The 24,481-nt window shown below is 36.9% G+C and overlaps 1 protein-coding gene and 1 long non-coding RNA gene across 8 annotated transcripts in view; one reads left to right on the top strand and one right to left on the bottom strand.

Moving 5' to 3' along the window:
- The window catches only part of naaladl2 (N-acetylated alpha-linked acidic dipeptidase like 2), a 321,301-nt gene extending 308,078 nt beyond the window's left edge, over positions 1 to 13,223 (bottom strand). For 2 of the 7 annotated variants that reach the window (XM_079597226.1, XM_079597230.1), the window contains exons 1-4: positions 12,995 to 13,034; positions 11,614 to 11,756; positions 11,427 to 11,490; positions 5,462 to 5,522 (exon numbers count right to left, since the gene is read on the bottom strand). Coding sequence is in view for 2 of the 7 variants with exons in the window: in XM_079597230.1 (XP_079453356.1) it covers positions 5,462 to 5,501 (40 nt within the window). In the remaining 5 variants the exon portion in view is untranslated. Of the gene's footprint in view, positions 1 to 5,461; positions 5,523 to 11,426; positions 11,491 to 11,613; positions 11,757 to 12,994; positions 13,035 to 13,158 lie in introns of those variants that run through there. The other 5 variants (XM_079597228.1, XM_079597225.1, XM_079597224.1 and 2 more) reach the window with 4 other exon arrangements.
- The window catches only part of LOC306990423, a 598,642-nt gene that overhangs the window by 79,483 nt on the left and 494,678 nt on the right, over positions 1 to 24,481 (top strand). The gene's annotated exons all lie outside the window — the stretch shown is intronic.

Here is a 24,481-nt window from a genome sequence, read left to right as displayed (position 1 = left end):
CGGTCTACAGAATGATGCATCAGCAGGACAATACAATTCCTGTCACTCAAACACCAGTATAGAGAATTATTGTCAGCATGATAACGTTTAGAAAACATGACACACAGAGAAAATACACTTACCGGTACAAAACAGCACAGTTTTACATAACTATTGTACTGTATCTTAAGAAATACGGAAATACCGTAAGTGGGTTTAGTTGTGTTTAGTTCATATGGTAACACTTTGCAGTAAGGTATTTTTTTACCATTAGTTAATACATTTATTAACATTAACTAACTAAGAGCAATATTTTTACAGCTTTTATAATTATTTGTTAATGTTACTTAATACAAATATGCTATCCATCAATTAGGTACACCTGTTCAACTGCTCGTTGACGCAAGTATCTAATCATCCAATCACATGGCAGCAACTCAATGCATTTAGGCATGTAGACGTGGTCAAGACTATCTGCTGAAGTTCAAATTGAGCATCAGAATAGGGAAGAAAGGTGATTTAAGCTACTTTGAACATGGCATGCTTGTTGGTACCAGACGGGATTTCAGAAACTGCAGATCTACTGGGATTTTCATGCACAACCATCTCTAGGGTTTACAGAGAATGGTCCAAAAAAGATAAAATCTCCAGTGAGCGCCAGTTCTGTGGGCCTTGTTGATGCCAGAGGAGAATGGTCAGACTGGTTTGAGCTGATCGAAAGGCAACAATAACTCGAAAAACCATTTTATGCAACCAAGGTATGCAGAAGAGCATCTATGAACGCACAACACGTCAAACTTTGAAACAGAAGAAGACCTCTCAGCTAAGAGCATGACACTGAGACAAAATTGGTGGAAAAATGTTGCCTGGTCTGATGAGTCTCAATTTCTGCTGCGACATTCACATAGGGTCAGAATTTGGCATAAACTACATGAGAACATGGATCCATCCTGCCTTGTATCAACGGTTCAGGCTGGTGGTGGTGGTGGTGTAATTGTGTGCAGGATTTTCTTGGCACACTTTGGGCCCCTTAGCACCAAATGAGCATCATTTAAACGCCACAGCCTAGCCGAGTATTGCTGCTGACCATGTTCATTCTGTTATGACCACAGTGTATCTTCTGATGGCTACTTCCAGCAGGATAGCGTACCATGTCACAAAGCTCAAATCATCTCAAACTGGTTTCTTGAACTTGACAATGAGTTCCTTCTACTCTAATGGCCTACAGTCACCAGATCTCAATCCAACAGAACACCTTTTGTAGTGTGGAAAAAAAGGAGATTCAAATCATGGATGCGCAGCCAAAAAAAAAAAAGAAGCAAATGCATGACGCTACCATGTTACTGTTATCTTCTTGTCCTGCACCTGAGCCAAATTTGGGTTTTGGATGTGCAGATTTTTTGATCATGTCAATATGGACCAAAATCTCTGAGGAATGTTATTAATATATACCTTGCTGAATATAAGGCAGTTTTGAAGGAAAAAGGTAGTCCCAACACGGTACTAGCAGGGTGTACCAAATAAAGTGGCCGGTGAGTGTACGATGGTTCATGTAAGTTCACATTACCTAATGTTAACAGATACAACTTTTGATTTAAAAAATATATTAGTAAATTCTGAAATTAACATGAACTAAGATTACTAAATGCAGTAGATGCAGGGTTTTTCCTGCATAGAGAATTACAAGGCGGCCGCCTCCGTCAAATTTCGTGCCGCCTTGGACAGACAGTCACATGCTCAGATACACTTTTTCCACCGTGACGGTCAAGTTGCGGTTTCCCGGCCTGTGTTCATTCTCAAACCGTATAGTTTTCCGATAGTGCTGCGCGGATCATAATCCGCGGGTCGGCGGGGCAAGTAATAAAAACATAACGTTAATAATATACTGTAACAAAGTTGCGCTGTTTCAATTTGAAATGAAAGATGGAGCATACATTTAATAAAATTAGGGGAAAAAAGCCCTTTATAAAACTTAAAAAACTTATTCCGATAAGAGTATTTTCCAACAGTGATGTAATGAAACATTGACAATTTAAGTTTGAAAGGAGCCTCTGTTTAGGCTATTAAGGAAATGTAATTTTGCCAAAAGAAGACCTTTTATTTTAAATATATGTTATTTTAAAAGCAGCCTACTTCAGTGTGATATTTTACAATATTATCATGCTTAACACTGAGAATTTGAATAATTGTAATGTGATGATCAGATGCAGATATCTAAATCAGAGAATATCATACGTTCAGGCGGTGGGTGGATTATTTATTTTTATTTAACAGCGGATTCAGGGGACTCAAAGTGCACCAGATTAATGAATTTATCTTTAAAATGTAAAACATATTATTCCGGGGTGCATCCCCCCCGGACCCCCCTAGAGGTACCGAGATCCACCCACAAAAATACCGTGGGAATTTTTTTTTTATTATCTTATTAAAATACATGATTACGTTTTTACGTATATATAAAAGCCAAAGCCAGCTTGCGCTATTTATACAGTGTGTTTGGTAGCACTTATTAGAAAGAAACAGTCAAGCAACAATAGGTGACAGCAACTGTAAGGGTTTTGTATCCTTTTGTCGTTTGATTTAAGTGCAGTTCTAGTTACTATAGAAACAGTGTTTGTTTACTGTGCTCACGAGCTTAAATCTCGGTGAGGTCTTGTTTGTTCGTGATTAGTCACGTGGTTAACAGACAGTCAGCTACAGACAGTCACAGAGCGGTGCAAACAAACAGCAGCCGCCTTTTATAGTTCCTACTGAACCAAAACAACAAGCTTATTCTGCATTCAAACCAGGTCGTAAACGTAATTACAAGATGGCAACCTGTGACGTTCTACCTGTAGCTTTTCACATCCTCAGACTTGGATTTATGCATCTCTATGTCAACACTATCAATGCCGAAATGAATCTACAGTAGTCAGAGGGTACAACTGCCTACCCTGCCTTTAATTAACTAATGGGGTTTTTTTCCCCCCATTTTTTTTTTTTTTGGGGGGGGGGGGGGGGGGATAATGGTGCAAATCTATTCATAGCCAAGAATTTAAGGTATATGGTTAGACAGACAACTCAATGGAGTAAAAATAGTTTGAAAAGAAAACTAGTCACTATTTCTCATTCACAAACTTATTTCAGTCATTTAATCATCATTGACAGCTGGCCTTTATTGCGATATTGGAAAAATAAGGTGCTGTCACATTAATTAGCCCTTGTTAGTCTATCATCAGCCTGTACTCATTAATTAAGCAATCAATCTCTGAACAGGTTGCAATGCAACAGTCTAGTGTGGAACTAAGCCATTATTAACAGCTGCAGTGCACAAACACACTATCTCTGAGGGCTTTCAAGGATGCAACTCAAACACTAGAGTTGTACGACCTGCTTATCAGGCATTTCTGATCAGAACCTTCTGTATATGAGAGCAAGGTTGCACTTTATTTTACAGTACGTGCACTTGCGATGTAACAAAGTTACTACCTTGGTTAAGGTTAGGTTTAGGGGTAGGTTCGGGGTTGGTTCCTATAATTACCCAGTTATTTACTGCTATTTTTACAGTACATCAACTCCAGGAAAGCATCTAATCACCCATGGCTCTCAACAGCCTGTATCTAATCTGAGGAGCCAAGTATGAAAGATTGTAAGGTAGACTGGGGATTGTTGTAACATCAGTTTAACCAATTGGAAATTAGCATTGCTATCATTCATTTGGGAATGTGTGGTTAGAGTGAAGTCTGTTTAAAAATAAAAGAGACAAATAATTTAAAGCAAGACCAAAATAACACTATTTTGATTTGTGCAATGTTAATTGATTTTTACAACAGTTTAGCTGCGGTTTTTAAATTTGACTGGTCGAGCGCCATTCTTAGTGTGCTCTTAAGTTACCCTTATAGGTTTACATCAAGGTGCGGTCACATAAACAGAATAAAACAGATTTTTTTCACAGATTTCAGTATTCAAATGCCAGAAAACTGGTCAACGCTGCTAGTGTTTTTAATACAACGGCTGTGGAAGCGATGGGCAAATTTGGCATATTTTTCTCTTCTGAGTCTGACAAATGTAATCAATCTCACTATATACATTTTCCTCTTTTGGAAAGTTATAAAAATTCACAGAGCAAAGAAAAATGATGACCGCAACTTCATGCCAGTAGGTGGCGATAAGTGAGTCACTGAACGGTTCATTAAAAAAAAAACATTGGTTAAGTACAGGTGCCCTGAAAGGGGTTTGATTTATTAATAATCAATATCTAAACTGATGAAAATGTCAAATGAAACATGAAAATGTAATGTTATTTGTGTTATACTCAATCAGCAACAATCTGAACTGTTTTAAAGAGATGAATAGCAAAACAGAAATGTTTGACCATAACTATTAAATGTATCATTATGCAAAAAAACATGAACTTATTTCTCAACATGAGAGAGCCACGAATAGCAGATCAACGTGCTGCTTTCTCTCCATTATGGTGGAAATATATTTTTTTAAGTAGTGTAAAACCTAATAAAATGTGGTGTGTGCATACTGTATGAGGACGCTAACTGACAGGATTGACATCAGGGGCATAAATTGGAAATGGCAAATTATGGCAGCTGCCATTCCTTGGCTGCCTGGTCAGGTCAATGCAATTCCAAAATAATATATGTTTGTGGCTAGCAGGACGAGCAATTGCGCCATTCTCAATCTCGCTCCGTTCTCACGGCCTCGTCCTGCTTGTCACATCAACTAACCTCTCTACAATGTTTATTGCAGGATTAACGGAGTTATATGTCTAACATATAGTTTGTAATTGTTTAATAAAAGAAAAAAACAATTCAATTAAAGGGATCTGGTTGTTATATTCGTGCAACGTGAGTTCAATGGCACTGCAAAGTATTGAAGCCAATCACAGGCATTTCTGTTGAAAATAATGACCAATCAGAGGTGTTTACGTTACCGGTTGTGAGAATCCACCAAGTGATAGTTTTCACAAAGTGTTTTTTACAAATGGGGCCAAACTTTGAAAGTTGCCAAATGGGGTCAACTTTTTAAGTTTCGAAGTGCTGGAAAAAATTGTGTGAAGCACTTGAAAGTCCTTAAAAAGTCTTTCATTCTTATAACAGTTTATAGCGTCCTAATTTGCTGAGGTTAGGATCAAAGCTATATATGATTCATCCTGGGAGGCACCAGTGCACCACACATACACACACACGTCATATGTTAAGGTTGGTGCAGTTGTCAACAGCATTTTGATTGTTTTTCTCTTTGCTTTCCTACTCTCCATGCTACAAACTCAAACATGTTTACTTTTTCTTCACAGTTACGTTTTCTGGAGACGTGTCTCAGGTTTATTTTTTTTTATACTTGTTTAGAACTATTTTCATTGGTGGAGCAAAAATAGAAAAAAGTAACAGGCAATGTATCTAAAATGTAAATTACTCAATTTCAACTTATTGGACTGTTTTAAAAAACACATTCGAAGTCGAGATGTGATGTAAATATCAGCTTGCATTACCTTTGCTTGAGGCCATATTTGGAACAACATTCTTGCTCATGTGATAGGTCTTAAAGTCCACCTGTGGTGAAAATCAAGTTTTTAATTATGTTTATGTGGTGTTTTTAATACACTTTAAGACTAACCATGTGCAAATTCATGTCAATACCATTGTTGTATTTTCTCTTTAAAACTGCAGTGATCTAAAGTCTTAAAAACACTGTTTGAACTCGCTGGTGTTTCTTAAGTCACAAATTACCTTGAAACCAATAACATCAGTGTGCCGGCACGCTTTAGCATATCATTGACCACTCTGAAGCAGTGGCATCTCAAGACAAGTCAGGTTATCCAGGTATATTTGAGTTGTTCAAAGCGTTTCTAAGGATGCTGATTGTTAAAAGGCAGCTGTCTGACTTTGAGATGGCAAACGGGAACATTGTTTGTGTAACATTAGCAACATTAGCTGTTTGACAATGTAGTCAAGCTAAAGGCTAATCATATTAACAACCGTTATGTGTCCGATGTTGTAAAGAATGATACCATTGTGCAGCGTTCCTTACCTCAGTAAGTTGGCCGAGTGAATCTCTGAGCTGGCGAGTGAGGGGAGGTGGAGTAGAGATGCGCGGTTGGCGGTTACAGCCCCGGAAATCGGGCGGATGGCGTGACGAAAAATTATATTTTAATTAAATTCAGACGGGCGGCGGGTGGTTGAACCAATCAAATGAAAAATAGATGTATACATTGTTAAATATTGTTTTCTGACTATACCTACATCCAAAAAAATAAAATAGGAGAATAAATGATATTACATGCCCTTCATGAGGCACACGCGCACGGTCTCTTGCTCTCTCTCCCTCTCTGCCGTGCACACGCTACGCGGTTTGGAGCACAGTCTCTGTCTCGCGGGCGCGCTTGCTCTAGATCCCGGGAGATTTTAACTAATTCGCGGGCATCAGTGAGCCGCTATCAATATGCGGGAGACTTGGGATGTCTGCATTTCTATACTGAAATAATATCGGCATTATAATTATTGATTTTTCATTAGGCAATTTTTTTGGTGCTCCCTCAGCTCTTGGTGCCCTACGCACAGCGCATGATGCGCGTTGTGGGAGCGGCGGCGCTGTCCTATAGTTGTCACCCTGACATGAAAGTGCGTAGAGTTTGCCTATAATGTAAATGACTTGATATTCCAAATGGCTTAGTGCAGGCGCTAATGGATCCGAATGTTGTATCTCGTAAATTACCCCAATAATAATGCCCAAAATGGTACCAAACTTCTACAGTAGTACAAATAGGTTCTGTACTCATAAAACGAGGCATTGGAAAGTTTGTAAGTACATCAGGAGTTTATTTAAACACTTGCCTGATGGCTTATGCTACCGCTAACATGGACTTCGAGGTTACTTCAGTGATTAGGGAAAAGCCCGTGAAAGTCTCACGCGATCACCAGGTGTTGCTGAACAAGTTTTGTGGTATATCCACATTTTTTTTTTTTTTTTTCCAAAGTGTTGATAACTTAGTGACAACTAATAATTGTTGCAAACTGGTACTATCAACAACAAAAAATTTTGCATTCCTGGAACTGGGTGTCGTTACACTACATCCTTATGCATCGCTTTCTGCCAGGACTTTTACGGGCTTTTCCCAAATCACGGAAGTGACCTCGATGTCAGGCAAGTGTTATTTAAATGAACTCCTGATGTACAAACTTTACAATGCCTCGTTATATGAGTACAGAACCTATTTGTAGTTTGTACTACTGTAGAAGATTGGTACCATTAGTGATAATAAAAGAAAAATTGGGCAGGCCAAAAGTATGTGTTTTAAGTAGCTGGTATTATAGTATGGACATTTTGGTGCTTCTTTACCCTTAAATAAATGCCCATGAGGCAGTCTAGTATGACCCATCCGACACTTTCTATATACAACTTGGTCGTCAAAGAGGCAGTAAAAAAGTCACTTCTGTCCCCTATGTCAGAAGCTGCTGTATTATTTGTTGTGCTGGGCTTGATAAGGGGCCGCAGGAGTGGTGTCTGGCGATCCCACCTGTAAACTGACGGTCTCTGTTCATCACTTCAAATGTCATGTGAATTATAATGCAAAGCTAGCATTTGTCACAAAGACTATTGCACAGATACCTCTACTTGTCAAACACAGACAAAAAAAGAAAGCTTTGTAAGAATATCTCCCCTGTGGTGCTCAAACTGTTGCCTGATACCCAGAGAATAAATTCTGAAATCATTCACTGTCCATGCCAGTATTTTATGAGAAGGGACATCACATCCCTTGACTGAGCTGACTCTAACTCTACAGGCGAAATTAATTCTACAGTATGACAGCAATAAATCAAATCTAAATATTTGTACAGAAGAGTTCTAAAGTTATAAGGGAAAAAATGCAATTAGAAATATTTGGATACCGGAAAATCTGAATCGCTAGTACCACCACACCACAGTACACTTTCATTTACTAGCTTATACCCTTTAACATATGAGCTGTGAAGTGTTGCTTCAACACAGACTGTAAAAGCAGGTGTTATATTTCACATATCTGCTAATTAGTTAATACTTCTGCTTTGTTGTTGAAACAAGCTCAACAAACTAGATTTGCATTTCCTGAAGCAAGTGTTTGAAAGGCAGCACAAGATGTACAGATGAACAAATGTAATAAAGAAAACACCAACAACAACTCTGTATGCAAATGGAACGAAAACATCCAACTACAATTCAGAAAGCAAACACTGGCAGATTGTGAATGGCAGATGCTCTATCAGTGTCAAAGCGAGAGATTTTTGTTTTAACTTGCTTTAAAAAATATTTTGAAAAATTAATAAAACCAATAGATATTATGATATATCTACAAATTAAAAATACAAAAATAGAATACATTGGTGTTGCATTCCTTTCGGAAAAAAAAAAATGGGAAGAAGTGATTAGGAAGGTGTGTTAACACTTTTGACTGGTAGTGTGTATATGACCCTCAGTAGTTAAAGTGGTCTTGTTACTTCACAGCTATCAAAATGTACTTCATCAGCAGAACAAAATTAAAGATTGTTCCACAACCATCAGCACCCAGAGGAAATCTTTAATGTGCAGGTAAACATGGTTGAATGTGATGGTTGAAAATATACAATGCTGTCAACACTTTAAATCTCTGCTGTTGTAACAATGAATCTCATTAGAAAGGTTAGTTTATATCTCATGAGAGAGTTTATACTGAGATATACTGAGTTGTGAGCAAAAAAAGGGCATTTGATTTAGTTAAAGGTGAAGCATGTCATTTCAGCAGAAATATACTGGTAGAATCCCAATGTTTGACCGAGCGACCCACCTAATAGCGTTGGCTCAACCAGTGGCAGTTAAGTGAGGGAAAGGTGGAGTTTTTTAATATTACTTTACCATGCAATTACAGTGAATGGGGACTAGAGCTCTTAAGCTTAAAAAAAAGGACATAAAAACTCTATAAATGTATCATAAAACAGGAAAATTATATCAGTGAGTTGAACATATGAACCAGATCAGTCTGATTTATGAAAGAACCATTCATTCGTTGAAAAGACCTGTTTCGATGAGTGAGACAGAGTGATACAATTTGACGTCGCTACTTCTCTCATGAACTCTTATGACCATGCCAAAGACAGTTCGAGTGGATGTTAAGATTAAGTAACACACATTATTTTTTTGTCACACAAAGCTAATGTATGGTTAGAATATATTGCATGAGTCTAAACCACTTGTATGCTATTTTATGGTGCTTTTGTGTCCTTTTTAAAGCTTTAAAGCTTCAGTCCATTTTTTTTTTACTGCATGCAAAAGAGTATGGAAAACAGTCTTTACATGTTCTCCTTTTGTATTCTACAGAAGAAAGCAGGATCAGAAGGTAAATAATCACAGAAATGTCATTTTTGGGTGAACCATTCCTTTAAAAGTCAAAACAATGTAATGTATCTGATGTAACACTGAAGATATGTTGCATCCTGAGATTTTAAAGCATCCCAAGTCTGAACTTTATGAATCAAAACAGAAGACGTGAAGTTCAAAGTAGCTCAGATTAAGGGAGGTATTACCTCCAGGACCCACAGCTGTCAAATATAAATCAAGAGCTTCAGAATGGTTTGTACATGCATCTTAAAATATCTCAAAACATTCTATAAAATGTTCCTTTGACAAAGGAACAGTCAGGCTTATCAAATTTTATAGGGACTGCCCACATATTGGGCGAGACAAGCTGTTGTAAAATGGTCTGTGATGGACCTAATTTTGGCCAAAAGCCTCTTCCGCAAATCCATCTTTGAAATGCGGAGGGAATTAGCCTCTAATTCACTCTACCCTATTCAGCCTTTTGCTGTGGCTCGGCAGGCAGGAAAAGGTCACAACAGGTGTCCCATGCTGTCCCCTTTTAAGAGAGCTTGGCTGTGTTCCATGGTTACCCCGGTGAATGGAACGCACCATTTCCACTCTTCAATCAAACACCGCAGGTCTTTTTCTTTACAGCTTTTGTCCAGTTCCCCTATCTAACCAGGGTCAGAGCAGGGAAGTAAGTGTCCCGAGTGGTTGCTATTTCTCACACTATAAGGAACTTAGAGCCTGGTGGTCCTGGCTTGGACATATAGGTACGTAACGAAATAGTACTACTTGTAAATGATTGCAACCCACTGGCATTTTGCGAGTTTTTAGAGTTTGAAGATCCACAATTTACCATTGTTATGTTCGGTTTAAAGGGATCTTTTGAACCCTTTTAGAACGCTGTCTCAGGTAAGAAGGGAAGTAGATTGTGTCTGTGTGATGTGTCGCTCTTGATGTCATGTGACAAGTGTTGAACTGACTATTAAGCCCTGACAAGACTAGCATGTCGAATTTATATCAGTTCAAGTCAAGCGGTTTTATTGTCTGTCGTCTCATTAAGAACAAGACTGAAATATAGAACCTCTGGAGCCACGGCACAAGATGTAACAATGACAGCTGGTCATAAGATGCCACAGTAAATGATGAAAGAATAATGACAAAGAATAAAAGACAAAGGCGAAATGCTTTGCGCTCAGCAAAAACAGATAATGTTGTGTTGTCGACTGGCTGTAAGGGTATTGTGTGGTGTAAAATGTTTTGTGCTGATATATGTGTCATGAATAATTATTTTGGTTACATTTAAAACCACGCATACCAGTTATTTTAAAATGGCGACTGGAGACAGTATGGAAAATGGACAAATTCTAGCCCATAAAATATGTTTTATTAGGATTTTGCGGTTATGACAGCGGACAAAAACATTAGTAAAACCAGAGAGAATAGTTTCAAATGTTCGCTTATTTCGCTGTTTTTCTGTATCGCGAACAATAACGCGAAGGAAAATTCTAGAACGAACCCAAAATCCCATAGATTTGTTATTTAATGTGTGGAATATTGTATTGGAGACATAAATCGGGGGCAGACAAACAATAAGCAGTACCTACACGTGCGATTCTTTTAAAATTGTCTCGTACTAACATGTTTTTGTGATGAAATGGTCTCGCAACAGATCTTATCGATTGGTCGACAACAGCTGAGTGAGGATTTAATATGCTTGGATTGACGGAAAAGCTTAGCAATCGTATCGCATGATGGCACAAAGGGAAAATTCCACCACTCACTAAAGCAGTGTGATTCTCCTGCAACCAGCAGGTACCGACACGGCCATTCAAGAATTCCTTCACGCGAATGAAGATCGCAAGGATTTTTAGGATATTAGGGTTAACTCTTGCACCTAACAGCGAGCAACGTTGCTTCGACATTTCCGGAGACATGCTTCACCACAAGGGTTAAAAACCGTACTACGCTTTCACTCCTATCAGCATGCCACGCCATTTTCCTGCTTTATTTCCCCCCGCTTCCATGCTTCCTGCTCCGCCGTCCCCTCCTGAACGCTGATCAGTGAGGTATTTTCAGCCGGAGGATGAGACACCGAACACATAAAAGCAACACAAATAAAAGGTCATTGTCTGAGGGCTTACCGGAGCCGAGGCAGGAAAGGGCCCGAACCAGTCAGTAACTATCGACCACGTGCGGGTGCTGGACCTGGAAGACGGAGAACAACAAAGACAGTTTGTGACAAAGCTGACACGCTGTAGTCTTGGAAGAGTAAAATCAATTGTGACATTTTTCATTTATTTGTAAATGCCTCTTTGGCGGCAGACTCACTCGAAACGACACTCGGGCTCTTACGGAATAGGAGAGGTGAGAGTAAAATAGAAGAATCCTGACAGTTGCCTTAATGAGATTCCGTATTAGGGCCAGGCTCACACACTTTTCCCTCAGCCAGGAGCACGCCCTTCACTTTCAATCTCACACACAAGTAATTTGGTAAACGTTAACCCTATAAAAAAACTAAATCCAGACAGCATTGCTGACACTTTTCTCACCGTCCCGTATTTAATGCGAAACAAGAGCCTTAAATAGTTTGCGCTGATGAACAGAAATAGATGTATATGCGGATATCAAATCGAACATTTGCAAAGTATATTTGATTTAAACACTTGATGCAAAAAAGTCAGACAGATTTGACACAACCGAGTTTGTTATTTCAAGCATACAGACACAATAAATTCAATAAATTATTATGTATTATTTCCTGCCTTTAAATACAAAAGCTGTACACTGGAAACATTTATTAAATATAAAAAACTGGTAAGACTTTATTTTAACGTGTCCTTATTACACGTTACATGTATTTACTATAGTAATAAGTTAACTATAAATAATAATTACATAAAACCAAAACCTAAACCAAACCCTAATCCTATAGTAGGTAAATGTACTTAATTAATATTGCTCAGTACTTAAATGGAGAATCACACCGTAACAGGGACAAATTAACCGAAACACTTTATACTCAGTGTTTACATACGCACATGTTTAATATCTACTCACTGTGTAATTTACCCTTTTTACCTATTTTAAAATGTACCTTAATTTACTATAGCAATTCATTTTAGTAACATGTATTAGATGTAAAGATCACTGCACTGTTTTAGGTGCAGAAGTTTTAGTAGAACTATAACTTTGTGAAAAATCTTACACAATGTAATCATAATAACATTAAGAAATACTGTAGGCTTACTTGATCTTAAATAAAAAAATATTTTGCCTTTGGAATGCCTTTTATTTCTGTAATAATACTGGCAGGTGTGTCTGGTAATCATACAACTAATAGCAAATAATTAAAACCAAAAACTAAAGCTGAATTAACCAGTTTTATATATAATTTTTTTTAATCTGAATGTTAAAGGGAAATTACTATTTCTAAATCACAGATTTAAAATGTAAGCTGTAAACATTACACTGTTTATCTAAAGGGTTTACGAATGAGACACAATAAACAAGAGATTAAAAAGATCCAGTGACTGAATAACCACCTATGCAACCCTCGTCGTATTTATGTCCATATATCAATCCATCTTAAGAACTGAAAGTAAAACACCCGTTCATAAGTGTTTAGAATAAACCCTTCCAGCCGCAGATGGCGTAAAGTACTTCAAAGGAGAATTGAGACAAGTTCATCGAGTTCACTCAGACTACTCACCCATGTCCTCCACGAGGGACTTCCTTATAAAGACAGTAATCTGTAAGCACAGGAAGATATATATCAAACAGTAAAAGTTTAATGACTCTGGAATTAACTTGATCTAAGAAGAAAAGTTCACTCAAAAATGATTCTGCCAATTAATTCTCTCATCATTTACTCACCCTCATGTAATTCCAAACCCTGTAATATGACTTTCTTTTTTTTCCCATGGATTAGAATAACCTTAACAGAAGAACGTACAAGTCATTTATAAAAAAATAAAAAAAACTACAGTGACCTTGAGTGAGCAAAAGTAGTGTACAAGACAAGTATCATATAAGTAGTTGTATAAATAACTGTAGCAATTATTATTGTTAATTTTAAATAAATTGTTACTTGGATGTACTTGACTTGGTATCAGAGAGAAAAGCATGTTCAATCTAAAGCATTTGATTGAATACAAATCAGTGAGGTGGAAATAGGGGGGGGGGGGGGGGGGGACTATTCAAAAGCTTTAATTTTACTGCAATTATACATGTATACACTATCGTTAAAAAGTTAGGGGTACATATGACTTTTTAAATGTTTTTGAAAGAAGTCTCATTTATGCTCACCAAGGCTAGACTTATTTCATTCAAAATTGCAGTAAAAACTGAAATATTATGAAATACTATTGCAAATCAAAATACTATTTTAGTATTTTAAAATCTAATTTATGTGATGGCAAAGCTGAATTTTCAGCATCATTACTCCAGTCTTCGGTGTCACATGATCCTTTCATAAATCATGCTAATGCTTATTTGCTGCTCAATAAACATTTCTTATTATTATCATATTATTATTAAAAAATGTTGCGTTGCTTAATTACACTTTTTATCAATTTAATGTGTCCCCAAACTGACCCCAAACTTTTGGATGGTAGTGGATCTGCTATAAGTTCGTTTTGTCAATGTATAGGAGCGCTCTAGCATAAAGATATTAGCATATTAGCTTTGAGGCTATAAGACTTGTTTTAATTTAATGGGGTCTTCGATGTAAATCAGTAGTGCTTAAAGGTTTTGAACTTTTTTTTCTCTCTTTTACTTTTTACACTTCAGTGGAGCACACTCAAAAAAAGGATTAAATCTTTTGGAAACATCTTCCTTTTTCTCTTAAGTCGCTGTGATGTGCTGGCATAAATAAAAACAGATGGCTATTGTGAGACAGTCCTGCGGTGGAGCGCACTAGCATTATGCCAAAGACCCCGTCACATTTACTATCCATCTCTGTCTGATTAGCATTTCAACTCAGTTGTCAGGTTTGCTTGATATGTAATCTGATTTGTGGGTCAGGAAGAGAGTCTCTCTTCTGGTAAGGAACATAAAAACAATTATGCTGCCTTCACATGTTATCGGAATTTTCGTAAATACGAGTTTCCTATATAGCGAAATATTGGACATGAACATGTTGTTTCTCAAGCCATATTTACCACTGGGAAGCCCTGGGACCATTTTAGGTGCGTTCACACCATGTCGTAATTACCGTAGCGATTTTTAACTGTAAAAAGCTTTCACGTGCTGGTACACTGTAAAACATTTTTTTGGTTTAACTTAAAAAAGCAAGTTACATTGTTGCCCTAAAATGTGACACAGCTTAACGCATAATTTCCAGTCCGAGGACGTGAACAGCTCCGAATAGAATGTCATGTGTCATCTTGAGACTACGATAATTACGACATGGCGTGAAAGCAGCATTAAGGTGTGTTCGACTTGAAGCGGCGCTGTGCAAACCAATCGGTGTACGACAAGAGTTTTAAGAGCTTTATTTATATTAAATATGACATGACATGAACGCAGCATTTGATACCCAAGTTCTTGAATTGGGTATGCCGTAAACTTTAAACATGGTGTAGGGGAGAACTGTCATGTTCACACTGCCCCAACAGACACAGACAAACGCTGATGTTCAGTCGGGTGAAAACAAACCCTGACCAACGCCATCAGACGGTCTATTAGCGATCTGACACTGATCCGACAAAACATGTGTGTTTCCATTTGTCGGTGTGGTGTGAATTGGCCTTTTAGTGTTATTTCGTGTATATCCAACCATGTGTAGATGCAGAATTTTCGGATTTGATTTTAGCTTTGGATGCGTTCATTTTTTTAACTTGTCGACTAAACACCCTATGCGAAACGCCAACCATATGTGATGTATTCCAATGTATTTACAACATTATACAATGTAATCGAGTAGGTAATCTGATTTTTTTTTGTCATTGTGGTAATTAAAATGGACCTTTAGCAAACGGTCTTTAAAATGCATATATCTAACAATGAGGCAATAATAACAATTTGGTTCAGTATCAAAAGCAAATAAACATAATATGGTTTTATAGAACAACACTGTGAAAAAACATAGGCTACAATCCAATCCAAAATAATATTCTTATGTAGGCTAGGCCTATGTTTTAACAAATATGCCTGCAGAGGGCGCCAACGGCATGGTGTTGTTGCACTTTACAGCAGATTGTGTTTAATATTGGTCAAACGCCCTTTAATTAAAATGTTTCATTAATCTTTCATATTTGGCCACGTCTTTATGAAAGCAATGCTACAATCACTGTAATTTCTTGAACAAGAATATGTGGACATCAAAACATGCCAACAGAGCGAGGTTTTAAACTTTTATTCTGAAATCACGATGAACAGTTCGCATATTTGAAAACATATATTCTCCTGCGTTGGCGTAGGTTTATAAATTACTTACCTTACAAATCTGATGAAATATCGCACATTGCGTTCCCAGATGAAACGTTAACCAAACCAAACAGACAGCAGAGATGGAGTTCGCTCCACGCATGTACGTAAATTGATAACAGGTGAAGCGTGGATCAGTGAACAAATGCTGTCGGACGCACGTAACCTGCACGCATGTAATAATTAAAGCGCATATTAAACCCGCAGGAAATATATTTATTTAATTGAACCACAGTCTTTGTGAATTCATAATATCACTATGCTTATAGAATGGTTTTAATATCGTGTAGCCTTAGAAAACGGTCTAATAATGCGGCTCATGGATTGCATCACTTCCGGTATTTTGCTGGTATTTTTGCTGAATACTCTATTTTAATCAAGGAATCGTGACAGCCCTAAAGTAAACAATCATAAATTTAAATAACAATATTTAAAATATAACTTCATACTTATTATATTAGGACTTTTTACAGACAAAAAAAAATAATCTCTTCTCATGGGGATATGAGGGAGGGTAAGCATGGTAATTTGAAAATACTACAGGTTTTCTACTGATACAAAGCTTAATGCTAAATCCTAAAGTATCCCTTTAAGGCTTACGTAAGCAAATATGCCTACTGATAAACAGGTTGAATAAATAAAAAAATAGCCTATTTAACAAAATATCCCCCTCTAATTTTTCTAACTATCGTTCTATGGACACTGAATGCTTTTCTGAGGTTAATGTTACGTGACTTTACCAGCAGTTTTATTGATGTCCTTCTGCGGTTAAAACAATGACTGAGTGATTAAGGCTACGTTTACACGTGGCCGGTTATTTTCATAAACGGACATTTCACCCACTCCGTTTGCAGAAAAGTGTTCGTTTACACGAACCCGTGTATATGCCGTCAAGAGCATGCCAAACCTATAGGTGGCAGTGTAACGAGAAGCTCAAGCCCACGTTAGCCAATCAGAATCCCGAAAATATAGGTCGCACTTTTGACGCAGTGCAAGTTCTGTCGCATACTGTGACGTCGACTGCCTAAAACTCAGTTTTTCTCAGTTTACATGCAAACGTGCAAACGGAGTTTTCCAAAATCTCCACTCTGGCTGGAGTTTTTAGAAGAATCGTTTTCAGAGGAGAATTCTCCGTTTGCGTGTAAACGAGGGGCACAACCGAAGGGAAATGTCTCCTTTTTTTTTTTCAAAATAACCATGTAGCCTACGTGTAAACGGGGCCTAAATGAGATATGATAAATTTTGGGACGCTCTGTGTATCTAAACTTACCTTCTGATGTTCATTCATGTTTATTTCATGTAACTAAACAATGCACAAAACTTATGGGAGGCATGCTACAAATAATGTTGAATTAAGGCCTAGGCTATTGTTTGATTTTTAATCAACACAATGGGCTTTATGCACAGCTGCACTACTTCCTGAACTTTAGCCAGCTCCTTTGTTTCCTGTCTGCCATTATTGGACAAACTGATTAATCCATGTGTGCCTGACCAATAACAATAATCAGACACACCAGCATTAATCGGTTTGTCCAATAATGGCAGACAGGAAACAAAGGAGCTGGCTAAAGTTCAGGAAGTAGTGCAGCTGTGCATAAAGCCCATTAAAATACGGGAAATCCGTATTTTTCACCAGCACTATAGACTAGCTATAAAACATTATACTGATAGGGTTGTGGGGGTTCAAAAAGGTAGAGAAACACTGCTGTAATGGATAGTAGCTCAGGGTTTCATCAATTTGTCTTCAAGTTCTCTCTGGACAGTGGTAAACACTTCCCTCCTCTCTTTACCTTTCCAGTTGTACGTGAAGTGGATTTACTCGCAGGCGGCATGTGGCGTGAGAGTCTGAGGTCAGCTCTCTCCTGCTACCCCTCTGGCGAGGTCACAGCAGTCAGACTTCCGTACTGATTCGCCTGACCATTGGAGCGACCATCCAGAAGCTAAAGAACTTGGGGAAGAGGCCAAAAACATGTCCGTACAACACTGTGCCTCAAGCTGTGGTACGGAGGATGCTATATGAAGAACAAACTGAGGAAACCTAAAAGAATGAACAAGATGATTTAAAAAGATTTGGTTGTACCTTCTACATATTTGATTTGTACCTGGTAATGTTTTGTCCCGAACTCTAAAGTCTTTGTTTTTATAGATATTGATAAATGTAAATGTCCCTGGAAAAAAAAAGCCTATAAAAATGTGTGTGTGACAAATGTCTTAATTTGTGAACATAAATACAATAGAATAAATAAGAATTGTCCGTTTGGATTCCATGGTGATTTTAAGTAATAATTTATCGATCTGAAACTCTGTTATTCACTCACTATTAAAACCACAATAAGACAAATTGGTACTCCATTGTCTCTGAATGTGTGTAAAGCACATTCAGGCTAGCCAGTGATTCTCTGGAGACTCTGCTCTGACCCCTCTATCACTCTTTTTACCTCACTGTCACAACTGACAGGCTTCTTCTCTTTCCAAGCAGCAAAACAGTGACACTGACTCTGTCCTGTCAATTATTTATGTCTAAGTGCCCAGCCTTGAGTCGTATGCCCTCTCTTCTCATTGCACACTGTCTAGGCCCCTCCATTCCATTCGCCTTCTGCACTTTGGCTGATAAAATTCAGTCGTTATTTTGGAGATGCTTTTACTTATGCAATAAGCCATGAGAGGCTGTTCTTTACAGCGAATTTCCCACAGGTAAAGGTTGTTCAATAGGCATGACCTTCTTAGGCATGTTTATAAAATCTCCTCAATCAATACTCGAGTGGCTTATTAAACGTGTTTAAAATCATGGGAAGTGACATGTGATGATGACTGCAAATAGCAGTTATAATAGAATCAATAACTGAAATAACTGATGCTGCATCCAGTCAAAGACAACTGTCATAGCAAGTGCAACAAAAACTATTGCATGTACGTTTAATGACATTATCAAAGCAAATAAGATCATTCGAAAACTTGAATCACTGCTGAAATCCAATCTGCATTACATCACATAAATTATGTGTTTATCGAAAAAGTGAAAGATGTCTTGCATTGTATCTCAATGGTATGTTGGTGCGGTACGATAATTACAACACTGAACTGACTTGAGCTGAATAATGACACTATTGAGCTGCTATACAGCAGAATTTTAATTTGTCACGTATTTGATGAAGTTTAGATTATTGATTGGGTTATTGCTGCTTTAAAAAAAATCTGCACTGTACAAACTAGTGCTATGGCTTGATCTGACATGTTAGGAATATTGTTTTATAGTTAAGGTTCTCACTTTTTTTAATTGGGAGAGCAAACTACTATAACCAGAGGTCAGGTTGAACAAGTTAACTCACATGAAACATTTGTGTGTGGTACATTTTCAAAACTCATAGTAATATCACAACAGATCATCAAAATTTCTGCATGTTTTCAATTGTGGAAGTAATTTAGGAAAAGTTTCCTTTTCACCACACAAAATAAGTGTTTCATGTTTAATTCACAGAAACTCCATAATTCTATCAAACTTTTTACTTGCATTTCTCTCTCTTTCAGTTTAATACATTTGTCTATTATTTAATCCAATTGATATTAATGGTTAATCAGTGAATCATTTGTACATCTTTGTATAGATTTTATAGATATAGTTTCTACTGCCATTTCCGATAAGGACCACTAATTGTAATACTTATTTTTTACATTATATGCGATTATAACCACTTTGTATGATAGAGTGATTTGCAATATGTGAACATAGAATAGGACAAGGGAGAGGAAACAGTCAGTGACTGTATTATATCAGAAGGAGACAGATGGCATCAAATACAACATTTTACATTACAGTATGCCATGTAATACTGTAAACAAAGTACCATGTTAGACACTGCCACATTTATGGAGCTAATATTCTGACAAAATGATTTGAATTTGAATTGTGTAAATCTGAATTATTTGCAAGTGTAATCTAACAAAATTGAATTTTAGGTGGTAGTTTAAATAGTTCTGAATTTGAATTTTTTTAAACGAATATTGAACATTTGAAATTTAACAAATTGAAATGTTTTTATGGCTGAATTTTATAGACATGTATTTTCAAACAGTAATATTCAGTTTAAAAAAATTCAGATTCAAGTTTTCAAGATGAAGAAATTCAGAACTTCAAATTCAGTTTTCTAAAATTCAATGTCAAAAATTCAAGTTCAAAAATTCAGATCTGACAGAAAGTAGGTCACAGGTCATCCACAGGGAAGAGTAGATGATCTCAGAAAAGTCGAACAGAGCATTTTGGCCAATTGGGGACTGCGGAAGTTTTCCAGCGCGAACGTGGTGGTGGTTCAAGAGGTTGCCACTCTCTGACTCTTGTCATGAATCGCCCGGAGGTCTATTACATGTACGACGCAGTCTAGACCGGACGCGAACGGTGCGACGCGACCCGTGAAATCCCCAACAGCACACGGATTCCCCATCCTATTTCTGACCTAGTCCCAGCTCTTTGCAACAGTCGCTTCAAGCTGTGTTGCGTCGCGCCGCTCACGTCCTGTCTGTGTAACTGAGGTCTAGTAGACAAGGTGGCGTTCTAATCAATTTTACACAAAATGTAGGCTACTTTAAAACAAACACCAGAGACCGCTTAGACAATGTCCCACGTGCTGAGAACGCTAACCTAACATATAAACACAAAATCATTCATGTTTAAGAATCACTTACCTCTGGGCGATTCATGACAAGAGTGGACATTCTAAAATGCTTACGTGAAAAACGCTTAACGTGGCTCACTGTACGAAGACAGTGATATTTAAGGACCAAACTCAGTACAAATCATATTAATAAACCATACTTTGTATAAAAAATCAGATGAGCCCAGAATACCTACGCAACGCGTTTAATTGTGCGTTAAGCATTTCCTTACCATAGAAAACCGTTATAAGAAAACGCTTAACGTGGCTCACTGTACAAAGACAGTGATATAAGGACCGTACACATCATATTAATAAACCATACTATGTATAAAAAATCAGATGAGCCCAGAATATGAACGCAATGCGTTTAATTACACGTTAAGCAAATTCCTTAATAGAAAACCGATATGAAAACGCTTAACGTGGCTTACTGTACGAAGACAGTGATATTAAAGGACCAAACTCAGTACAAATCATATTAATAAACCACTTTGTATAAAAAATCAGATGAGCCCAGAATATGAACGCAACGCGTTTAATTAAGCATGTTCTAATCATAGAAAACCGTTATAAGAAAACGCTTAACGTGGCTTAATAAACCTTAAATGGTCCTTAATAAACCATATAGGCCTACTATGTATAAAAAAATCAGGTTTAAGGTTTATTAAGCCACATTAAGTGTTTTCTTATAACGGTTTTCTATGATAAGAACATGCTTAACGCGTAATTAAACGCATTGCGTTCATATTCTGGGCTCATCTGATTTTTTATACATTGTTATTATTATGATGCGTAGGCTACTGAGTTTGGTCCTTGTCTTTGTACAGTAAGCCACGTTAAGCGTTTTCTTATCGGTTTTCTATGGTAAGGAAATGCTTAACGCGTTGCGTTCATATTCTGGGCTCATCTGATTTTTTATACATAGTATGGTTTATTAATATGATGTGTACGGTCCTTATATCACTGTCTTTGTACAGTAAGCCACGTTAAGCGTTTTCTTATAACGGTTTTCTATGGTAAGGAAATGCTTAGCGCACAATTAAACGCGTTGCGTAGGTATTCTGGGCTCATCTGATTTTTTATACATTGTTATTATTATGATGCGTAGGCTACTGAGTTTGGTCCTTGTCTTTGTACAGTAAGCCACGTTAAGCGTTTTCTTATCGGTTTTCTATGGTAAGGAAATGCTTAACGCGTTGCGTTCATATTCTGGGCTCATCTGATTTTTTATACATAGTATGGTTTATTAATATGATGTGTACGGTCCTTATATCACTGTCTTTGTACAGTAAGCCACGTTAAGCGTTTTCTTATAACGGTTTTCTATGGTAAGGAAATGCTTAGCGCACAATTAAACGCGTTGCGTAGGTATTCTGGGCTCATCTGATTTTTTATACAAAGTATGGTTTATTAATATGATTTGTACTGAGTTTGGTCCTTTAATATCACTGTCTTCGTACAGTAAGCCACGTTAAGCGTTTTTCACGTAAGCGTTTTAGAATGTCCCTCAGAGAGTGGCAATTGGCCAAAATGCTCTGTTCGACTTTTCTGAGATCATCTACTCTTCCCTGTGGATGACCTGTGACCTACTTTCTGTCAGATCTGAATTTTTGAACTTGAATTTTTGACATTGAATTTTAGAAAACTGAATTTGAAGTTCTGAATTTCTTCATCTTGAAAACTTGAATCTGAATTTTTTAAACTGAATATTACTGTTTGAAAATACATGTCTATAAAATTCAGCCATAAAAACATTTCAATTTGTTAAATTTCAAATGTTCAATATTCGTTTAAAAAAATTCAAATTCAGAACTATTTAAACTACCACCTAAAATTCAATTTTGTTAGATTACACTTGCAAATAATTCAGATTTACACAATTCAAATTCAAATCATTTTGTCATAATATAAGCTCCATACACATTACTGTAAATCACCCTTATAAAGGTCATTTAAGATTCAGTAATTTGGCACAGTTAGAACATTTACTGTATTAGCAGCAAACTCTGTTCTAGCAAAAACCCTATGGCCATTTAATACTGTACGTCATCACCGTTTGATAACATGAATAGATACTACAGGTGTTACAACATTATGGATTTTATGTTACTTAAGTTAGGTAATGTAAGTGTACTTTCTGATGTGGCATCTGTAGCCTGTATTACTACAATTATTTCAGCAATAAGGTTGATTTGAAACATGGATCTTGCATTGTTTGCTATTGAATTAACTGATTGTTACATTGAAAATGGAAAAAGATCATACTATTGTGTTTCAGTGATCAAACTAATAATCTTGAAATACTGATTATGTGGACTGAAAATGTGCATAACTTTAACAAAAGCATGGGATCAGGTTTTGAAAGAATGACGTGTTATACTTGTGATCAGTTTGGATTTTTGTACTAAGAGTTTTGAAAATATACACCATGTGAAAATAGCACCAAAGCAATAAAAAAAAAAATATAAGATACTGTATGTTATAAAGTATTTGGTTTGGATTACAATGGTCCAAAAATTTTGTAAACAAGATTAATTTCATAAATGTAGGATATTCCTAACCAGACACTTGCTTTTTGTAAGTTATTGATATGATTAGCTTATAAATAACATGTAACATTATTTACTTAAAGAAGATAGATAGATAGATAGATAGATAGATAGATAGATAGATAGATAGATAGATAGATAGATAGATAGATAGATAGATAGATAGATAGATAGATAGATAGATAGATAGATAGATAGATAGATAGATAGATAGATAGTGTTCTGGCTGGTACTCAAGCATCTGACTCAGCATCTACTGTACAGCGAGTTGCTCTTGCTTTATAATCTTTTAAACAAAGTGTAGAAACATTGTTCCTGAAAATGATAATTTTTTCACTTTTTTTACTGCTCAATGGACATGCCACGGAGAAAAGTGCTGACATTGATTGAGGAAAAGTATTTGTGCCAAATATCTGATCCATTTTGGCACACTGTAAATCTTCCCCTTAAAAGCCATTATTCTGAAATATTTCCATCAGGGGCTTGCACCGGCCCATTACCTCCCGCCCCTTTTCAGACAAAGTACATTCAGTTTAGTATAACGGCTCTCAGCCTCATAAAAACACCATAGGCTTGCATTAGAGATATAAACGTACCCTGTTGGCCACCATCCGTCAATCAAACAAATTCATACACAGAACACGATAATGTTTATGTTATACGCTTGTCTATAATTACATTAATATATAATTTTATTAAAGAGGTATTCACTGTCCAAGGCCACTCCCAGTCTGCTCTTATTGGATTGACCCGACCAGAGTCAAATACTGGCATGCTTGAGCAGGAAATACTTCTTGCCAAACTTTAAGTGACAATAATGTCAACTTGTGTTGTTCCCGGGTGCAACATAACAATTCAAATAGTAAACATTTAGTGGGAGTGAGTTATTTTTGGTTTCAAGAGAAGGATCCAGCACGTTGTAGGCAGTGGCGTAAATATGGAGAGAACACCACGACAGAACCTCTGAACCGCAACCTCTGTGTTTTGTAGTCTCTATTTTAAACTGAATCACTACAATCACAGTGTTTGAGCCCAAATGGAAGAGAAAAAAAACTAAAAGAAACTGCTTTTCCATTGGTTAATTAGGAAAAAAAGTAGTGGTGAGCACCTACGGCCCAACCCCCTAAAGCAAAAGGCTGTTGCGTGCCGGTAAGAAGATATTTGTCAGTAGTTAAAAAAATAAATAAATCATAATATTGTTTAAAGAGTAGACAAAGTAAAATACAATTTTCAGTGATAAACCTACTCTTACAATAACTGTTTATTAACCCTTGAAAACCCTTTACTAAACTGCATTTGAGTGTGTTGAGAGTTATAATGTTATTCTATGTGTTAGTTTGTTGGCTGTATGAGAGCAGTAAGCTAGATCAACATTAGAATAACATACTGATCATATTCTAACATTTCATTATGTTGAGCTATATTACATTGATTCGTTTTATATAAATTTGCTCACCTGTCTAATAGTTGTATACATCTGCGATGCTAACACCCATTTCTAATGGATGAAGCTCACCTGTCTAATAAAGTAACATGCAAGAGCAGTGTCTGTCAAGTCGAAGTTTGTCG

The sequence above is a fragment of the Phoxinus phoxinus genome (genome assembly GCF_949152265.1).
Source record: "Phoxinus phoxinus genome assembly, chromosome: 22".
Taxonomy (NCBI): domain Eukaryota; kingdom Metazoa; phylum Chordata; class Actinopteri; order Cypriniformes; family Leuciscidae; genus Phoxinus; species Phoxinus phoxinus.
The sequence above is the reverse complement of the archived record's forward strand: the minus strand, read 5'-3'. Positions and strand labels throughout refer to the sequence as shown.